Consider the following 17,285-nt stretch of genomic DNA (forward strand, 5'->3'; position numbering starts at 1 on the left):
CAGGGAACCAGGAGAGTCTGCTCACAGGGAACCAGGAGAGTCTGCTGACAGGGAACCAGGAGAGTCTGCTGACAGGGAACCAAGAGAGTCTGCTGACAGGGAACCAAGAGAGTCTGCTGACAGGGAACCAAGAGAGTCTGCTCACAGGGAACCAAGAGAGTCTGCTCACAGGGAACTAAGAGAGTCTGCTTACAGGGAACCAGGAGAGTCTGCTCACAGGGAACCAGGAGAGTCTGCTTACAGGATACTGAGAGAGTCTGCTTACAGGGAACCGAGAGAGTCTGATTACAGGGAACCAAGAGAGTCTGCTTACAGGGAACCAAGAGAGTCTGCTTACAGGGAACCAGGAGAGTCTGCTTACAGGGAACCAGGAGAGTCTGATTACAGGGAACCAGGAGAGTCTGCTTACAGGGAACCAGGAGAGTCTGCTCACCGGGAACCATGAGAGTCTGCTTACAGAAAGGTCTCCAGCTAAACTAAGTCCCCACAGGCTGTAGTTGGGACTACAGAGGTAGCAGCAGGGATAGGAATATCAGAGACCCTCACAAAAAAACAGCAGCAGAAATGCAGGGAGTGTGTAGTTAGGAATACAGATGTGTTCTCTGAGCAACCCGGGCGTACATCTCTAATCAAACATGATATTGTTACTGAGTCCCATGTGAAAGTGCGGATGAGGCCGTACCGGGTCCCCGAGGCTCGCCAACAGGCCATTTCAGGGAAGGTGAAGAAAATGTTAAAAATTAGGTGTCACTGAGGAGTCCAAAAGTGAATGGGTCAGTCCCATTTTTCTAGTTCCCAAACCAGATGGGACATTGCGTTTCTGCAATGACTACAAGAAACTAATTGAGGTGTCTAAGTTTGAAGCCTACCCCATTCCTCGGGTAGACAAACTTATTGAGAAACTGAGAGGGGCCCGGTACGTCTCTACGCTTGATCTAACTAAGGGATATTGGCAGGTACCCCTGACAGATAGCGCCAAAGAAAAGACTGCCTTTATCACCCCTGAGGGACTCTTTCACTATGTTGAGTTACCGTTCGGGCTCCATGGGGCCCAAGCTACATTCCAACGGCTAATAGACATAGTGTTAAAGCCACATAGAAAATACGCCTCAGCATATCTGGATGACATCATCATTTTCAGCAATGACTGGGAGAGTCATTTGTCTAAGGTACAAGCGGTAGTGGATTCTCTGAGAGCAGCCGGCCTGACTGCCAACCCCAAAAAGTGTGCTTTGGGGATGGAGGAGACACGCTATTTGGGGTATGTGATCGGCTGCAAACCCTAGGTCAACAAGGTCGACGCTATCCGGGAATGGCCTCAACCTCTGAGCACCAAACAAGTTAGGTCATTCCTGGGCATAGTTGGGTATTACAGGCGGTTTATACCCAACTTTGCTATGGTTTCTGCTCCCCTGACGGACCTCCTAAAGGGTAAAAGGTCCGTTGTGGTGCAGTGGAATTACCAGGCCGAAAACGCTTTTCAGGTTCTAAAGGTGGCCTTGTGTGGATCTCCTGTCCTCATTACGCCCAACTTCAGGAGGGAGTTTGTGGTCCAGACGGATGCATCAGATGTAGGGCTGGGAGCTGTCCTGTCTCAGAAGGTAAATGGAGAAGAACATCCGGTCACCTACCTGAGCAGGAAACTCACGCCAGCCGAAAAGAACTACAGCAAAGTGGAGAAGGAGTGTCTGGCCATAAAATGGGTATTAGAGGCCCTGAGGTCAAATGAAATCAAACAGGCTTTATTGGCACGTCCGAATAGATATTTGGCATTGCCAAAGGTAGTAAAGCGGGGGGGGGGGCGATTTGGGGTTTAAAAGTCCGTGGAGTCTCATCTTCCTCTTAGTTGGTGACTGCTATATGGGGTAGTGGGGTGGTTGATTTGGGGTATAATAGTCCATGGAGTCTCATCTTCCTCTTAGTTGGTGACCGCTATATGGGGAGGTGGGGTGGGGCGGGTGGTTTGGGGTATAACAGTCCGTGGGATCTCATCTTCCTTTTGTTTGGTGACAGCTGGACACGTATTGGGCAGCGATCTCCACAGTGGCCTCTTCTTCTCCCAGTAGGATGTAGAGTTTCCTCTTCTCATCTGCAGATATGAAGTCTGGGATGTGGGCAGAGTCTTTGGAAGTAGACGGCCCTCATAGCTGAGTATTTGGTGCAGTGTAGCAGGAAGTGGGTCTGGTCTTCTAGGGCCCCCTGGTCACAGTGCTGGCACAGTCTGTTCTCCCGTACTACTTGCTGGGGAGGCAGTTCCGTCTGGTGACCGACCACTCGCCCCTCACTTGTATGAGCAAGACCAAGGACAAGAATGCCATGGTCACTAGGTGGTTCTTGTCCCCTCAGAACTTTAGGTTCACAGTGGAGCACAGAGTCGGGAAACTGCAAGACAATGCGGATGCCTTGTCCCGGGCTTATTTTTTGTTGACTGGAGTTCGCCCCGAGAGGTCAGAACTGAGGGGGCGGGGGGTATGTGAGAGAGTGAAGGGTGCGGTCTGGGAGTACAGATATGTTCCAGTCAGGCAGCTAAAAGGTGCTTGGTAAAGACCCACACCAGGAAGGTCAGCCGACTAATCATGGCCTGATATTAGGTTGTGTGTAGTGCTAGGAGCTGTGGCACCCATTGTTGTTACCAGAGTGAGAGTCTGGCAGTCAGGCTCCTGTATAGTCAGGGAACAGGTTCTTATGTTATAGTTAGTTCTCAGCCGAGAAGGCTTTTGTTTTGTTTGTTTGTACCTTTGCAAAGGCAGTTTATGCAGCTCAAGTAAAATAAACGCTGAACTTCAGAGTAACCCAGTGTCTGTGTCCCATTTTAACCCTTGAGCAATGCATTAATTTAATCTCCAGAAATGAATCCACAACTGATAACAAAAGTGAAAATTACAATTTTTTTCCAGAGATTCAGGAAATCCAGGAGAGATGAGTGACACTGTTTTTTATGTTTCCTCCCCTCCCATGAGTCTCCAATTATTATATATAATAGTAGTATTTGGAGGTTCACTGGCTCGCGACCTCTATTACCTATCCCCACTAATTCCTGCGTCCTAGGAAGGTTATTCCAGCAGGCAACAGCCTATTATATAAAAAGTTACCCTCACCTATCTGCGATCCCTTGCTGGAGCTGCTTCCTCCTTTTCATTCACTCGTGCAGTGGGGCGTGATGACGTCATAGCATCGCTGCCTGTGCCCAGATGCAGAAGTCTCCTAAGCCAGGACAGGGTTTTGTAAGGATAGCAGATGCAGCTTTGGAGCCAAAATAAAAACCAGCACTAGATATCCCAATTAAAATGGTTAACATGGCGCCATGTGTTCAATACACCGCACCAACTCCAACCCCACAATGGAGTTCGCCAGAGCCCCAGATGGTGGGAATGGACTTGGCTGCACTGCTGGGCAGAAGGATACAGGTCGGGAAACGCCAAACACACAGTGCACCACAAATCACGGCAAAGCAGACACTGAGGCTCTTACCAGCAGACGTTTCAGGTTGCAGTGTTTGTCCAGGGATCCAGAAGGCTGAAGCAAGTGGTCAGAAGGTGGCGGCAGAGAGTAAATCGTAGTCGTACGGTCTGGGTCGTCAGCAAGAGGGCAACGCAGTAAAGAAGGAAATCCAAGTGTAACATCAGGCAGGCCGAGTCGGTAACATAACCAGTTCAAAGCAGAGTTCAGGGAGCAGAGGTCTAGAGCCAAGCCAAGGTTGTTAATAGGAACAAGCAGAGTTCAGAATCAGGAGGCGAAGGCAAGGTCAAAGGTCAAGGCAAAAGGGTCAGGAAGGCAGGTAATCAGATCAGGGATTGGTTACTATCAGGATATGGAGATTAACTGAATAGCCGGCACTGAGGCTGCCCGAACCAACTTAAAGGGATTCACTCATTAAAATGGTCTTCTCCGCGCCGCCGTTCTGTAGATATCCTGGTTTTCTTTGGTATGTTAATGAGTTTTTTCGCAGCACAGGGGGTGGGCCCCAGCACTCAAACAGCACCATCATTAGCTAATTTATTCATGGCTTTTTGGGAAGAAAAAACTATTTATACACTTGATAATCCTTTCTTTAATTCGATAGGCTGGTATGGGCGCTACATAGACGATATTCTGATCGTCTGGTCGAGTGATGTAGCGTCTATACCAGCCTTCGTATCCGATCTGAACAACAATCATTTTTCACTCAAATTCACATGTTCTTTTCACCTGATCACCATTAATTTTTTAGATTTATCACTGACAGGTAATTGAATAACCACTTCAGTTGTCTGTTCCCTGGCAGTGCCATGCAGTGAGGACTTTCAGAGGCCCAGGAATCAACATGGCAGAATTCCATTGAAAACAGGTGTCTGAAGAATTGCAGAGATTAATGCCCAGGACACCAGAAATGTATCCTTAGAATTAAAGCCAACGTTCAAGGAAATCAGTTTTGCAGTGGCCAATGGGATGTTACAATGTAGTATTTCGGATTTAGAGGTGAACTAATACTTTTCCTTAGATATCGGAGGTTTGAAGCTTTTGGTCCTTTCTTTTATTAAGTGGGAGGTTTCTGCTATAACCGTCCCTGGTTCTGTGGCCTTATGGACTGCCAGGATAATAGTTGGATCGGTACCAGAGGCTTTCTTACGAGTAAATGAATTAGTTAAATGCATCTACAGTTCCAGATGTCAGGGTCAGTCTGTAGGGACTCATTTCAGCACCAACTAGTGCGCAGGGCAGAAGGAGGTAGAAAAGCAATGCCAAATATGAGCAGGTACAGGGCAGATGGCGAGTGCAGGTAAGATCAGGGAGCATCGAGGTGATGTCACTAGAATCCCATTGTACACTAAATACACCTAGGAATGGCCTTAAGGAAAGCAGCGATTCTTCTCTTACCTTTATTATTTTCATCCGTGCCGCCGTTCCTGAGGAATTTCTTCTTTCTTCCTTATGTCAATGAGTTTTCTCACGGCACTTGGGGCGTTCCCCGCTACAAAACTAATAAGGAAGAAAGACATCTTATGATCTGAGATGTGGAAAGTGACGCCCCGAGCGCTAGGGACACAGGAACCCAAAGAAGACAAGTGCAAGAAGCATCTTCATCTCTCCGACCAACTAGACTGACCCTACAGGGAGAGAACTACAACTCCCAGCATGTCCAGGCCGCTACACGGAGAGAACTACAACTCCCAGCATGTCCATGCCGCTACACGGAGAGAACTACAACTCCCAGCACTTCCAGGTCACTACATGGAGAGAACTACAACTCCCAGCATGTTCAGGCCGCTACATGGAGAGAACTACAACTCCCAGCATGTCCAGGCCGCTACATAGAGAGAACTACAACTCCCAGCATGTCCAGGCCGCTACACGGAGAGAACTACAACTCCCAGCATGTCCCTGATTGTCACACTGAATCCGTCTCTTAGTTTTCTTCTCTACAAAATACTGACGAGTCCGAACCTCTAATCTAAGGGAAGGGTAGCTGCTAAATCCTAGTGGGCTAAAGGACTTCCTGTGACGTAGCGACCATGTGATCAGCCTCTGGTGTGGGCGGAGCTATTCAGGACAGTGCTGAGTTACACAGGAAGAGAAGGCTGCAGTGAATGGAGGCTGGAAGGTGAGATAGAGGGAAGACATAGCATGTGTAAGCTGGCTGTGTATGAGCATGATAGTGGGGTTCAGGCTGTGTATGTGAGCATGATAGTGGGGTTCAGGCTATGTATGAGCATGATAGTGGGGTTCAGGCTGTGTATGAGCATGATAGTGGGGTTCAGGCTGTGTGTGAGCATGATAGTGGGGTTCAGGCTGTGTGTGAGCATGATAGTGGGGTTCAGGCTATGTGTGAGCATGATAGTGGGGTTCAGGCTGTGTATGTGAGCATGATATTGGGGTTCAGGCTGTGTGTGAGCATGATAGTGGGGTTCAGGCTGTGTATGTGAGCATGATAGTGGGGTTCAGGCTGTGTATGTGAGCATGATAGTGGGGTTCAGGCTATGTATGAGCATGATAGTGGGGTTCAGGCTGTGTATGAGCATGATAGTGGGGTTCAGGCTGTGTATGTGAGCATGATAGTGGGGTTCAGGCTGTGTGTGAGCATGATAGTGGGGTTCAGGCTGTGTGTGAGCATGATAGTGGGGTTCAGGCTGTGTATGTGAGCATGATAGTGGGGTTCAGGCTGTGTATGAGCATGATAGTGGGGTTCAGGCTGTGTATGAGCATGATAGTGGGGTTCAGGCTGTCTGTGAGCATGATAGCGGGGTTCAGGCTGTGTATGAGCATGATAGTTGGGTTCAGGCTGTGTATGTGAGCATGATAGTGGGGTTCAGGCTGTGTATGAGCATGATAGTGGGGTTCAGGCTGTGTATGTGAGCATGATAGTGGGGTTCAGGCTGTGTATGAGCATGATAGTGGGGTTCAGGCTGTGTATGTGAGCATGATAGTGGGGTTCAGGCTGTGTATGAGCATGATAGTGGGGTTCAGGCTGTGTATGAGCATGATAGAGGGGTTCAGGCTGTGTATGTGAGCATGATAGTGGGGTTCAGGCTGTGTATGAGCATGATAGTTGGGTTCAGGCTATGTATGTGAGCATGATAGTGGGGTTCAGGCTGTGTATGAGCATGATAGTTGGGTTCAGGCTGTATGTGAGCATGATAGTGGGGTTCAGGCTGTGTATGAGCATGATAGTGGGGTTCAGGCTGTGTATGAGCATGATAGAGGGGTTCAGGCTATGTATGAGCATGATAGTGGGGTTCAGGCTGTGTATGTGAGCATGATAGAGGGGTTCAGGCTATGTATCAGCATGATAGTGGGGTTCAGGCTGTGTATTTCAGCATGATAGTGGGGTTCAGGCTGTGTATGTGAGCATGATAGTGGGGTTCAGGCTATGTATGAGCATGATAGTGGGGTTCAGGCTGTGTATGTAAGCATGATAGAGGGGTTCAGGCTGTGTATGAGCATGATAGTGGGGTTCAGGCTGTGTATGAGCATGATAGAGGGGTTCAGGCTATGTATGAGCATGATAGTGGGGTTCAGGCTATGTATGAGCATGATAGTGGGGTTCAGGCTGTATGTGAGCATGATAGAGGGGTTCAGGCTGTGTATGTGAGCATGATAGTGGGGTTCAGGCTGTATGTGAGCATGATAGTGGGGTTCAGGCTGTGTGTGAGCATGATAGTTGGGTTCAGGCAGTGTGTGAGCATGATAGTGGGGTTCAGGCTGTGTATGTGAGCATGATAGAGGGGTTCAGGCTGTGTATGTGAGCATGATAGTGGGGTTCAGGCTGTGTATGAGCATGATAGTGGGGTTCAGGCTGTGTATGTGAGCATGATAGTGGGGTTCAGGCTGTGTATGTGAACATGATAATGGGGTTCAGGCTGTGTGTGAGCATGATAGTTGGGTTCAGGCAGTGTGTGAGCATGATAGTGGGGTTCAGGCTGTGTATGTGAGCATGATAGTGGGGTTCAGGCAGTGTATGAGCATGATAGTGGGGTTCAGGCTGTGTGAGAGCATGATAGTGGGGTTCAGTCTGTGTATGTGAGCATGATAGTGGGGTTCAGTCTGTGTATGTGAGCATGATATTGGGGTTCAGGCTGTGTATGTGAGCATGATAGTGGGGTTCAGGCTGTGTATGTGAGCATGATAGTGGGGTTCAGGCTGTGTATGTGACCATGATAGAGGGGTTCAGGCTGTGTATGTCAGCATGATAGTGGGGTTCAGGCTGTGTATGTGAGCATGATAGAGGGGTTCAGGCTGTGTATGTCAGCATGATAGTGGGGTTCAGGCTATGTATGAGCATGATAGTGGGGTTCAGGCTGTATGTGAGCATGATAGTGGGGTTCAGGCTGTGTATGTGAGCATGATAGAGGGGTTCAGGCTGTGTATGAGCATGATAGTGGGGTTCAGGCTGTGTATGAGCATGATAGAGGGGTTCAGGCTGTGTATGAGCATGATAGAGGGGTTCAGGCTATGTATGAGCATGATAGTGGGGTTCAGGCTGTGTATGTGAGCATGATAGAGGGGTTCAGGCTATGTATCAGCATGATAGTGGGGTTCAGGCTGTGTATGTGAGCATTATAGAGGGGTTCAGGCTGTGTATGTGAGCATGATAGAGGGGTTCAGGCTGTGTATGAGCATGATAGTGGGGTTCAGGCTATGTATGAGCATGATAGTGGGGTTCAGGCTGTGTATGAGCATGATAGTGGGGTTCAGGCTATGTATGAGCATGATAGTGGGGTTCAGGCTGTGTGTGAGCATGATAGTGGGGTTCAGGCTGTGTATGTGAGCATGATAGTGGGGTTCAGGCTGTGTATGTGAGCATGATAGTGGGTTTCAGGCTATGTATGTGAGCATGATAGTGGGGTTCAGGCTGTGTATGAGCATGATAGTGGGGTTCAGGCTGTGTATGTGAGCATGATAGAGGGGTTCAGGCTATGTATCAGCATGATAGTGGGGTTCAGGCTATGTATGAGCATGATAGTGGGGTTCAGGCTATGTATGAGCATGATAGTGGGGTTCAGGCTGTGTATGAGCATGATAGTTGGGTTCAGGCTGTGTGTGAGCATGATAGTGGGGTTCAGGCTGTGTATGTGAGCATGATAGTGGGGTTCAGGCTGTGTATGTGAGCATGATAGTGGGTTTCAGGCTATGTATGTGAGCATGATAGTGGGGTTCAGGCTGTGTATGAGCATGATAGTGGGGTTCAGGCTGTGTATGTGAGCATGATAGAGGGGTTCAGGCTATGTATCAGCATGATAGTGGGGTTCAGGCTATGTATGAGCATGATAGTGGGGTTCAGGCTATGTATGAGCATGATAGGGTGGTTCAGGCTGTGTATGAGCATGATAGTTGGGTTCAGGCTGTGTGTGTGAGCATGATAGAGGGGTTCAGGCTATGTATGAGCATGATAGTGGGGTTCAGGCTGTGTATGTGAGCATTATAGAGGGGTTCAGGCTGTGTATGTGAGCATGATAGAGGGGTTCAGGCTGTGTATGAGCATGATAGTGGGGTTCAGGCTATGTATGAGCATGATAGTGGGGTTCAGGCTGTGTATGAGCATGATAGTGAGGTTCAGGCTATGTATGAGCATGATAGTGGGGTTCAGGCTGTGTGTGAGCATGATAGAGGGGTTCAGGCTGTCTGTGAGCATGATAGTGGGGTTCAGGCTGTGTGTGAGCATGATAGTGGGGTTCAGGCTGTGTATGTGAGCATGATAGTGGGTTTCAGGCTATGTATGTGAGCATGATAGTGGGGTTCAGGCTGTGTATGTGAGCATGATAGTGGGTTTCAGGCTATGTATGTGAGCATGATAGTGGGGTTCAGGCTGTGTATGAGCATGATAGAGGGGTTCAGGCTCTGTATGAGCATGATAGTGGGGTTCAGGCTATGTATGAGCATGATAGTGGGGTTCAGGCTGTGTATGTGAGCATGATAGTGGGGTTCAGTCTGTGTATGTGAGCATGATAGAGGGGTTCAGGCTGTGTATGTGAGCATGATAGAGGGGTTCAGGCTGTGCATGTGAGCATGATAGTGGGATTCAGGCTGTGCATGTGAGCATGATAGTGGGGTTCAGGCTGTGTGTGAGCATGATAGTGGGGTTCAGGCTGTGTGTGAGCATGATAGGGGGGTTCAGGCTGTATGATAGTGGGGTTCAGGCTGTGTATGAGCATGATAGTGGGGTTCAGGCTGTGTGTGAGCATGATAGAGGGGTTAGGCTGTGTGTGAGCATGATAGGGTGGTTCAGGCTGTATGATAGTGGGGTTCAGGCTGTGTATGAGCATGATAGTGGGGTTCAGGTTGTGTGTGAGCATGATAAAGTAGTTCAGGCTGTGTGTGAGCATGATAGTGGGGTTCAGGCTGTGTATGTGAGCATGATAGTGGGGTTCAGTCTGTGTATGTGAGCATGATAGAGGGGTTCAGGCTGTGTATGTGAGCATGATAGAGGGGTTCAGGCTGTGCATGTGAGCATGATAGTGGGATTCAGGCTGTGCATGTGAGCATGATAGTGGGGTTCAGGCTGTGTGTGAGCATGATAGTGGGGTTCAGGCTGTGTGTGAGCATGATAGGGGGGTTCAGGCTGTATGATAGTGGGGTTCAGGCTGTGTATGAGCATGATAGTGGGGTTCAGGCTGTGTGTGAGCATGATAGAGGGGTTAGGCTGTGTGTGAGCATGATAGGGTGGTTCAGGCTGTATGATAGTGGGGTTCAGGCTGTGTATGAGCATGATAGTGGGGTTCAGGTTGTGTGTGAGCATGATAAAGTAGTTCAGGCTTTGTGTGAGCATGATAAAGTAGTTCAGGCTGTGTGTGAGCATGATAGAGCGGTTTAGGCTGTGTGTGAGCATGATAGTGGGGTTCAGGCTGTGTGTGGGCATGATAGAGGGGTTCAGGCTGTGTGTGAGCATGATAGAGGGGTTAGGCTGTGTGTGAGCATGATAGGGTGGTTCAGGCTGTATGATAGTGGGGTTCAGGCTGTGTATGAGCATGATAGTGGGGTTCAGGCTGTGTGTGAGCATGATAAAGTAGTTCAGGCTGTGTGTGAGCATGATAGTGGGGTTCAGGCTTTGTGTGAGCATGATAAAGTAGTTCAGGCTGTGTGTGAGCATGATAGAGCGGTTTAGGCTGTGTGTGAGCATGATAAAGGGGTTCAGGCTGTGTGTGAGCATGATAGACGGGTTCAGGCTGTGTGTGAGCATGATAAAGGGGTTCAGGCTGTGTGTGAGCATGATAGTGGGATTCCGGCTGTGTGTGAGCATGATAGAGCGGTTTAGGCTTTGTGTGAGCATGATAGAGCGGTTCAGGCTGTGTGTGAGCATAATAAAGGGGTTCAGGCTGTGTGTGAGCATGATAAAGGGGTTCAGGCTGTGTGTGAGCATGATAGTGGGGTTCAGGCTGTGTGTGAGCATGATAGTGGGGTTCAGGCTGTGTGTGAGCATGATAGAGGGGTTCAGGCTGTGTATGAGCATGATATAGGGGTTCAGACTGTGTATGAGCAAAAGAGGGCGTGGGGAGCACTTTGTGTGAAAAACAGAAGGGGATGTACAGGATGCTTGAGAAATAAAGAGGAGATGGGGGTGCAGGCTGCCCAAGATGGAGAATTGGGGTTGCAGTTTGCGTGATAAAAGGGGTACATTAACGGTATAGCTTTGTGTGAGAAAGGGAAACGGGGTTCAGGCTGTGTGAGGGGAAGAGGTGCAGGATGTGTGACAAATGGGTCAGTCTCATGAAGGGAACACTTAACATATGGGGGGGGGGTGTTTATTCATTGTTTTACATGAGGCTTGTGTCTCTGCTGTCACATCAAATTCCAGAATGCCCTCTGGTTTTTTTTTATACATTTGACTAAAATTTAACCTCAAAACAATGTTTATCTAGTTTTTTTTTTTTTTTGTTTCTAGGTTTATGTGAGATCTCAATGGTGTGAAGACCCCGCTACAAGATCATTAGGTGCTAGTGCGCTAGACCAAGCGCAGTGCCCCCTAGTGATCAAATGTCTCAACCGGGCACCTCCAAATAGGCAACACTTGTAAAGGTTTATAAAATACGGCTTTGTTTGGAGCCTTCAGTAACATTTATTTGATGGCCCCCTCAGTGCCCTCCCCAACTCAGTGCCCACATGTAATATAATGGCCCCACAGCGACCAACATGTTATACAATGGCCCTTACTCTGCCTCTACATGTATGCAGCCTGCAGTAGAAGTGCCAATAGTTTGTAATGCATTACATTAGGGATCAGACTCCCTGGGGTTCAAGGCCCCCAGGGGGTACACCTGCCCTATGCACCCCCATACACAGAATTAGAAAAAAGTTATGGGTGTCATAATATGGCGACTTAAAGAAGAAAAAATTTTGGCACAGTTTTGGATTTTTGTTAAGGGATTAAAATATAAATAAAACCATGTAAATTTGTTTTCCCTGGAATTGTACCGAAACATAGAATACAGGGGGGGACACATAGAATACAGGGGGGACACATAGAATACAGGAGGACACATAGAATACAGGGGGGACACATAGAATACAGGGGGGACACATAGAATACAGGAGGACACACAGAATACAGGGGGGACACATAGAATACAGGAGGACACATAGAATACAGGGGGGACACACAGAATACAGGGGGGACACACAGAATACAGGAGGACACATAGAATACAGGGGGGACACATAGAATACAGGGGGGACACATAGAATACAGGAGGACATATAGACTACAGGGGGGACACATAGAATACAGGGGGGGACACATAGAATACAGGGGGGGACACATAGAATACAGGGGGGACACATAGAATACAGGGGGGACACATAGAATACAGGGGGGACACATAGAATACAGGAGGACACACAGAATACAGGAGGGGACACATAGAATACAGGGGGGACACATAGAATACAGGGGGGACACATAGAATACAGGAGGACACACAGAATACAGGGGGGGACACATAGAATACAGGAGGACACATAGAATACAGGGGGGACACATAGAATACAGGAGGGACACATAGAATACAGGGAGGACACATAGAATACAGGGGGGACACATAGAATACAGGGGGGGGACACATAGAATACAGGGGGACACATAGAATACAGGGGGACACATAGAATACAGGGGGGACACATAGAATACAGAGGAGAGACATAGAATACAGGGGGACACATAGAATACAGGGGGGACACATAGAATACAGGGGGGACACATAGAATACAGGGGGACACATAGAATACAGGGGGACACATAGAATACAGGAGGGACACATAGAATACAGGGGGGGACACATAGAATACAGGGGGACACATAGAATACAGGGGGACACATAGAATACAGGAGGACACATAGAATACAGGGGGACACATAGAATACAGGAGGGACACATAGAATACAGGGGGGGGACACATAGAATACAGGAGGACACATAGAATACAGGGGGGACACATAGAATACAGGGGGGACACATAGAATACAGGGGGACACATAGAATACAGGGGGACACATAGAATACAGGAGGACACATAGAATACAGGAGGACACATAGAATACAGGAGGGACACATAGAATACAGGGGGACACATAGAATACAGGGAGGGACACATAGAATACAGGGGGGACACATAGAATACAGGGGGGACACATAGAATACAGGAGGACACATAGAATACAGGGGGGACACATAGAATACAGGAGGGACACATAGAATACAGGGGGACACATAGAATACAGGAGGGGACACATAGAATACAGGGGGACACATAGAATACAGGGAGGACACATAGAATACAGGGGGGGGACACATAGAATACAGGGGGGACACATAGAATACAGGGAGGACACATAGAATACAGGAGGGACACATAGAATACAGGGGGGACACATAGAATACAGGGGGGACACATAGAATACAGGGGGGACACATAGAATACAGGAGGACACATAGAATACAGGGAGGACACATAGAATACAGGGGGGACACATAGAATACAGGAGGGGACACATAGAATACAGGAGGGACACATAGTATACAGGGGGACACATAGAATACAGGAGGGACACATAGAATACAGGAGGACACATAGAATACAGGGGGGGCACATAGAATACAGGAGGACACATAGAATACAGGGGGGACACATAGAATACAGGGGGGACACATAGAATACAGGGGGGACACATAGAATACAGGAGGGACACATAGAATACAGGGAGGACACATAGAATACAGGGGGACACATAGAATACAGGAGGACACATAGAATACAGGGGGGGGCACATAGAATACAGGAGGACACATAGAATACAGGGGGACACATAGAATACAGGAGGACACATAGAATACAGGGGGGACACATAGAATACAGGGGGGACACATAGAATACAGGGGGGACACATAGAATACAGGGGGGGGGGACACATAGAATACAGGGAGGACACATAGAATACAGGGGGACACATAGAATACAGGAGGGACACATAGAATACAGGGAGGACACATAGAATACAGGGGGACACATAGAATACAGGAGGACACATAGAATACAGGGGGACACATAGAATACAGGAGGACACATAGAATACAGGGGGGGCACATAGAATACAGGAGGACACATAGAATACAGGGGGACACATAGAATACAGGAGGGACACATAGAATACAGGGGGGACACATAGAATACAGGAGGGACACATAGAATACAGGGGGGACACATAGAATACAGGAGGGACACATAGAATACAGGGAGGACACATAGAATACAGGGGGGACACATAGAATACAGGGGGACACATAGAATACAGGAGGGACACATAGAATACAGGAGGGACACATAGAATACAGGGGGACACATAGAATACAGGGGGGACACATAGAATACAGGGAGGACACATAGAATACAGGGGGGACACATAGAATACAGGGGGACACATAGTATACAGGGGGACACATAGAATACAGGAGGGACACATAGAATACAGGAGGACACATAGAATACAGGGGGACACATAGAATACAGGAGGACACATAGAATACAGGGGGGGCACATAGAATACAGGAGGACACATAGAATACAGGGGGACACATAGAATACAGGAGGACACATAGAATACAGGGGGGACACATAGAATACAGGGGGGACACATAGAATACAGGGGGGACACATAGAATACAGGGGGGGGGGACACATAGAATACAGGGAGGACACATAGAATACAGGGGGACACATAGAATACAGGAGGGACACATAGAATACAGGGAGGACACATAGAATACAGGGGGACACATAGAATACAGGAGGACACATAGAATACAGGGGGACACATAGAATACAGGGAGGGACACATAGAATACAGGGGGGACACATAGAATACAGGAGGGACACATAGAATACAGGGAGGACACATAGAATACAGGGGGGACACATAGAATACAGGGGGACACATAGAATACAGGAGGGACACATAGAATACAGGAGGGACACATAGAATACAGGGGGACACATAGAATACAGGGGGGACACATAGAATACAGGGAGGACACATAGAATACAGGGGGGACACATAGAATACAGGGGGGACACATAGAATACAGGAGGACACATAGAATACAGGGGGACACATAGAATACAGGAGGGACACATAGAATACAGGGGGACACATAGAATACAGGAGGACACATAGAATACAGGAGGACACATAGAATACAGGGGGACACATAGAATACAGGAGGACACATAGAATACAGGGAGGACACATAGAATACAGGGGGGACACATAGAATACAGGAGGACACACAGAATACAGGGGGGACACATAGAATACAGGGGGGACACATAGAATACAGGGGGGACACATAGAATACAGGAGGACACATAGAATACAGGGGGGGACACATAGAATACAGGGGGGACACATAGAATACAGGAGGACACATAGAATACAGGGGGTATACATAGAATACAGGAGGGACACATAGAATACAGGGGGGACACATAGAATACAGGGAGGACACACAGAATACAGGAGGACACACAGAATACAGGGAGGACACACAGAATACAGGGGGAGACACATAGAATACAGGGGGACACATAGAATACAGGGGGGACACATAGAATACAGGGGGGACACATAGAATACAGGGGGGGGGACATAGAATACAGGGGGGGACACATAGAATACAGGGGGGGACACATAGAATACAGGAGGACACATAGAATACAGGGGGACACATAGAATACAGGGGGGACACATAGAATACAGGAGGACACATAGTATACAGGGGGACACATAGAATACAGGAGGGACACATAGAATACAGGAGGACACATAGAATACAGGGGGGACACATAGAATACAGGAGGACACATAGAATACAGGGGGGACACATAGAATACAGGGGGGACACATAGAATACAGGGGGGACACATAGAATACAGGAGGGACACATAGAATACAGGGAGGACACATAGAATACAGGGGGACACATAGAATACAGGGAGGACACATAGAATACAGGGGGACACATAGAATACAGGAGGGACACATAGAATACAGGGAGGACACATAGAATACAGGAGGACACATAGAATACAGGGGGACACATAGAATACAGGAGGGACACATAGAATACAGGGAGGACACATAGAATACAGGGGGGACACATAGAATACAGGGGGACACATAGTATACAGGGGGACACATAGAATACAGGAGGGACACATAGAATACAGGGGGACACATAGAATACAGGAGGACACATAGAATACAGGGGGACACATAGAATACAGGAGGGACACATAGAATACAGGGGGACACATAGAATACAGGAGGACACATAGAATACAGGAGGACACATAGAATACAGGGGGACACATAGAATACAGGAGGACACATAGAATACAGGGAGGACACATAGAATACAGGAGGACACACAGAATACAGGGAGGACACATAGAGTACAGGGGGACACATAGAATACAGGGAGGACACATAGAATACAGGGGGACACATAGAATACAGGAGGGACACATAGAATACAGGGGGACACATAGAATACAGGGGGACACATAGAATACAGGGGGACACATAGAATACAGGGAGGGGGACACATAGAATACAGGGAGGGGGGCACATAGAATACAGGGAGGACACATAGAATACAGGGGGGGGGCACATAGAATACAGGGGGGACACATAGAATACAGGGAGGGGGACACATAGAATACAGGGAGGACACATAGAATACAGGGAGGGGGACACATAGAATACAGGGAGGGGGACACATAGAATACAGGGGGACACATAGAATACAGGGGGGACACATAGAATACAGGAGGGACACATAGAATACAGGAGGACACATAGAATACAGGGGGGGACACATAGAATACAGGGGGGGGGACACATAGAATACAGGGGGGGACACATAGAATACAGGGGGGGGGGACACATAGAATACAGGGGGACACATAGAATACAGGGGGGGGGGACACATAGAATACAGGGGGGGACACATAGAATACAGGGGGACACATAGAATACAGGGGACATGTGCCATTAAAAGAAAGTCCATATAAAAGTTGCACAAATGCAGTTTTTCTCAAATTCCACCCACTTCTGAATTTTTTTCCAGCCTCACAGCACATTGTACAGAATAATAAATGGCACCTTTATGAAGAACAAATTTGTCCCGCAAACATTAAAGGGAGTGGTCCAGGATAAAATGTAATTCCTATACTAATATAAACACCCCACCCCCGACTACTTTCTAAATTACATAATTTATCAAAAATATATATTTACCCATATCCCTATGGCGATCATG

At 48.0% G+C, this 17,285-nt stretch overlaps 3 protein-coding genes across 3 annotated transcripts in view; 2 read left to right on the top strand and 1 right to left on the bottom strand.

Annotated features, from left to right (window-relative positions):
• Positions 1-17,285, bottom strand: part of LOC142198393 (uncharacterized) — a 600,588-nt gene that overhangs the window by 273,381 nt on the left and 309,922 nt on the right. The gene's annotated exons all lie outside the window — the stretch shown is intronic.
• LOC142198391 (uncharacterized) overlaps positions 1-17,285 on the top strand; it is a 617,468-nt gene that overhangs the window by 158,232 nt on the left and 441,951 nt on the right. The window lies entirely within an intron of this gene.
• The window catches only part of LOC142196977 (uncharacterized), a 44,215-nt gene continuing 27,600 nt past the window's right edge, over positions 671-17,285 (top strand). Inside the window, exon 1 of the mRNA XM_075266947.1 lies at positions 671-721. Coding sequence (XP_075123048.1) covers positions 671-721 — 51 coding nt within the window. The remainder of the gene's footprint in view (positions 722-17,285) is intronic.

Source organism: Leptodactylus fuscus, chromosome 3 (assembly GCF_031893055.1).
Source record: "Leptodactylus fuscus isolate aLepFus1 chromosome 3, aLepFus1.hap2, whole genome shotgun sequence".
NCBI classification, from domain to species: Eukaryota; Metazoa; Chordata; class Amphibia; order Anura; family Leptodactylidae; genus Leptodactylus; species Leptodactylus fuscus.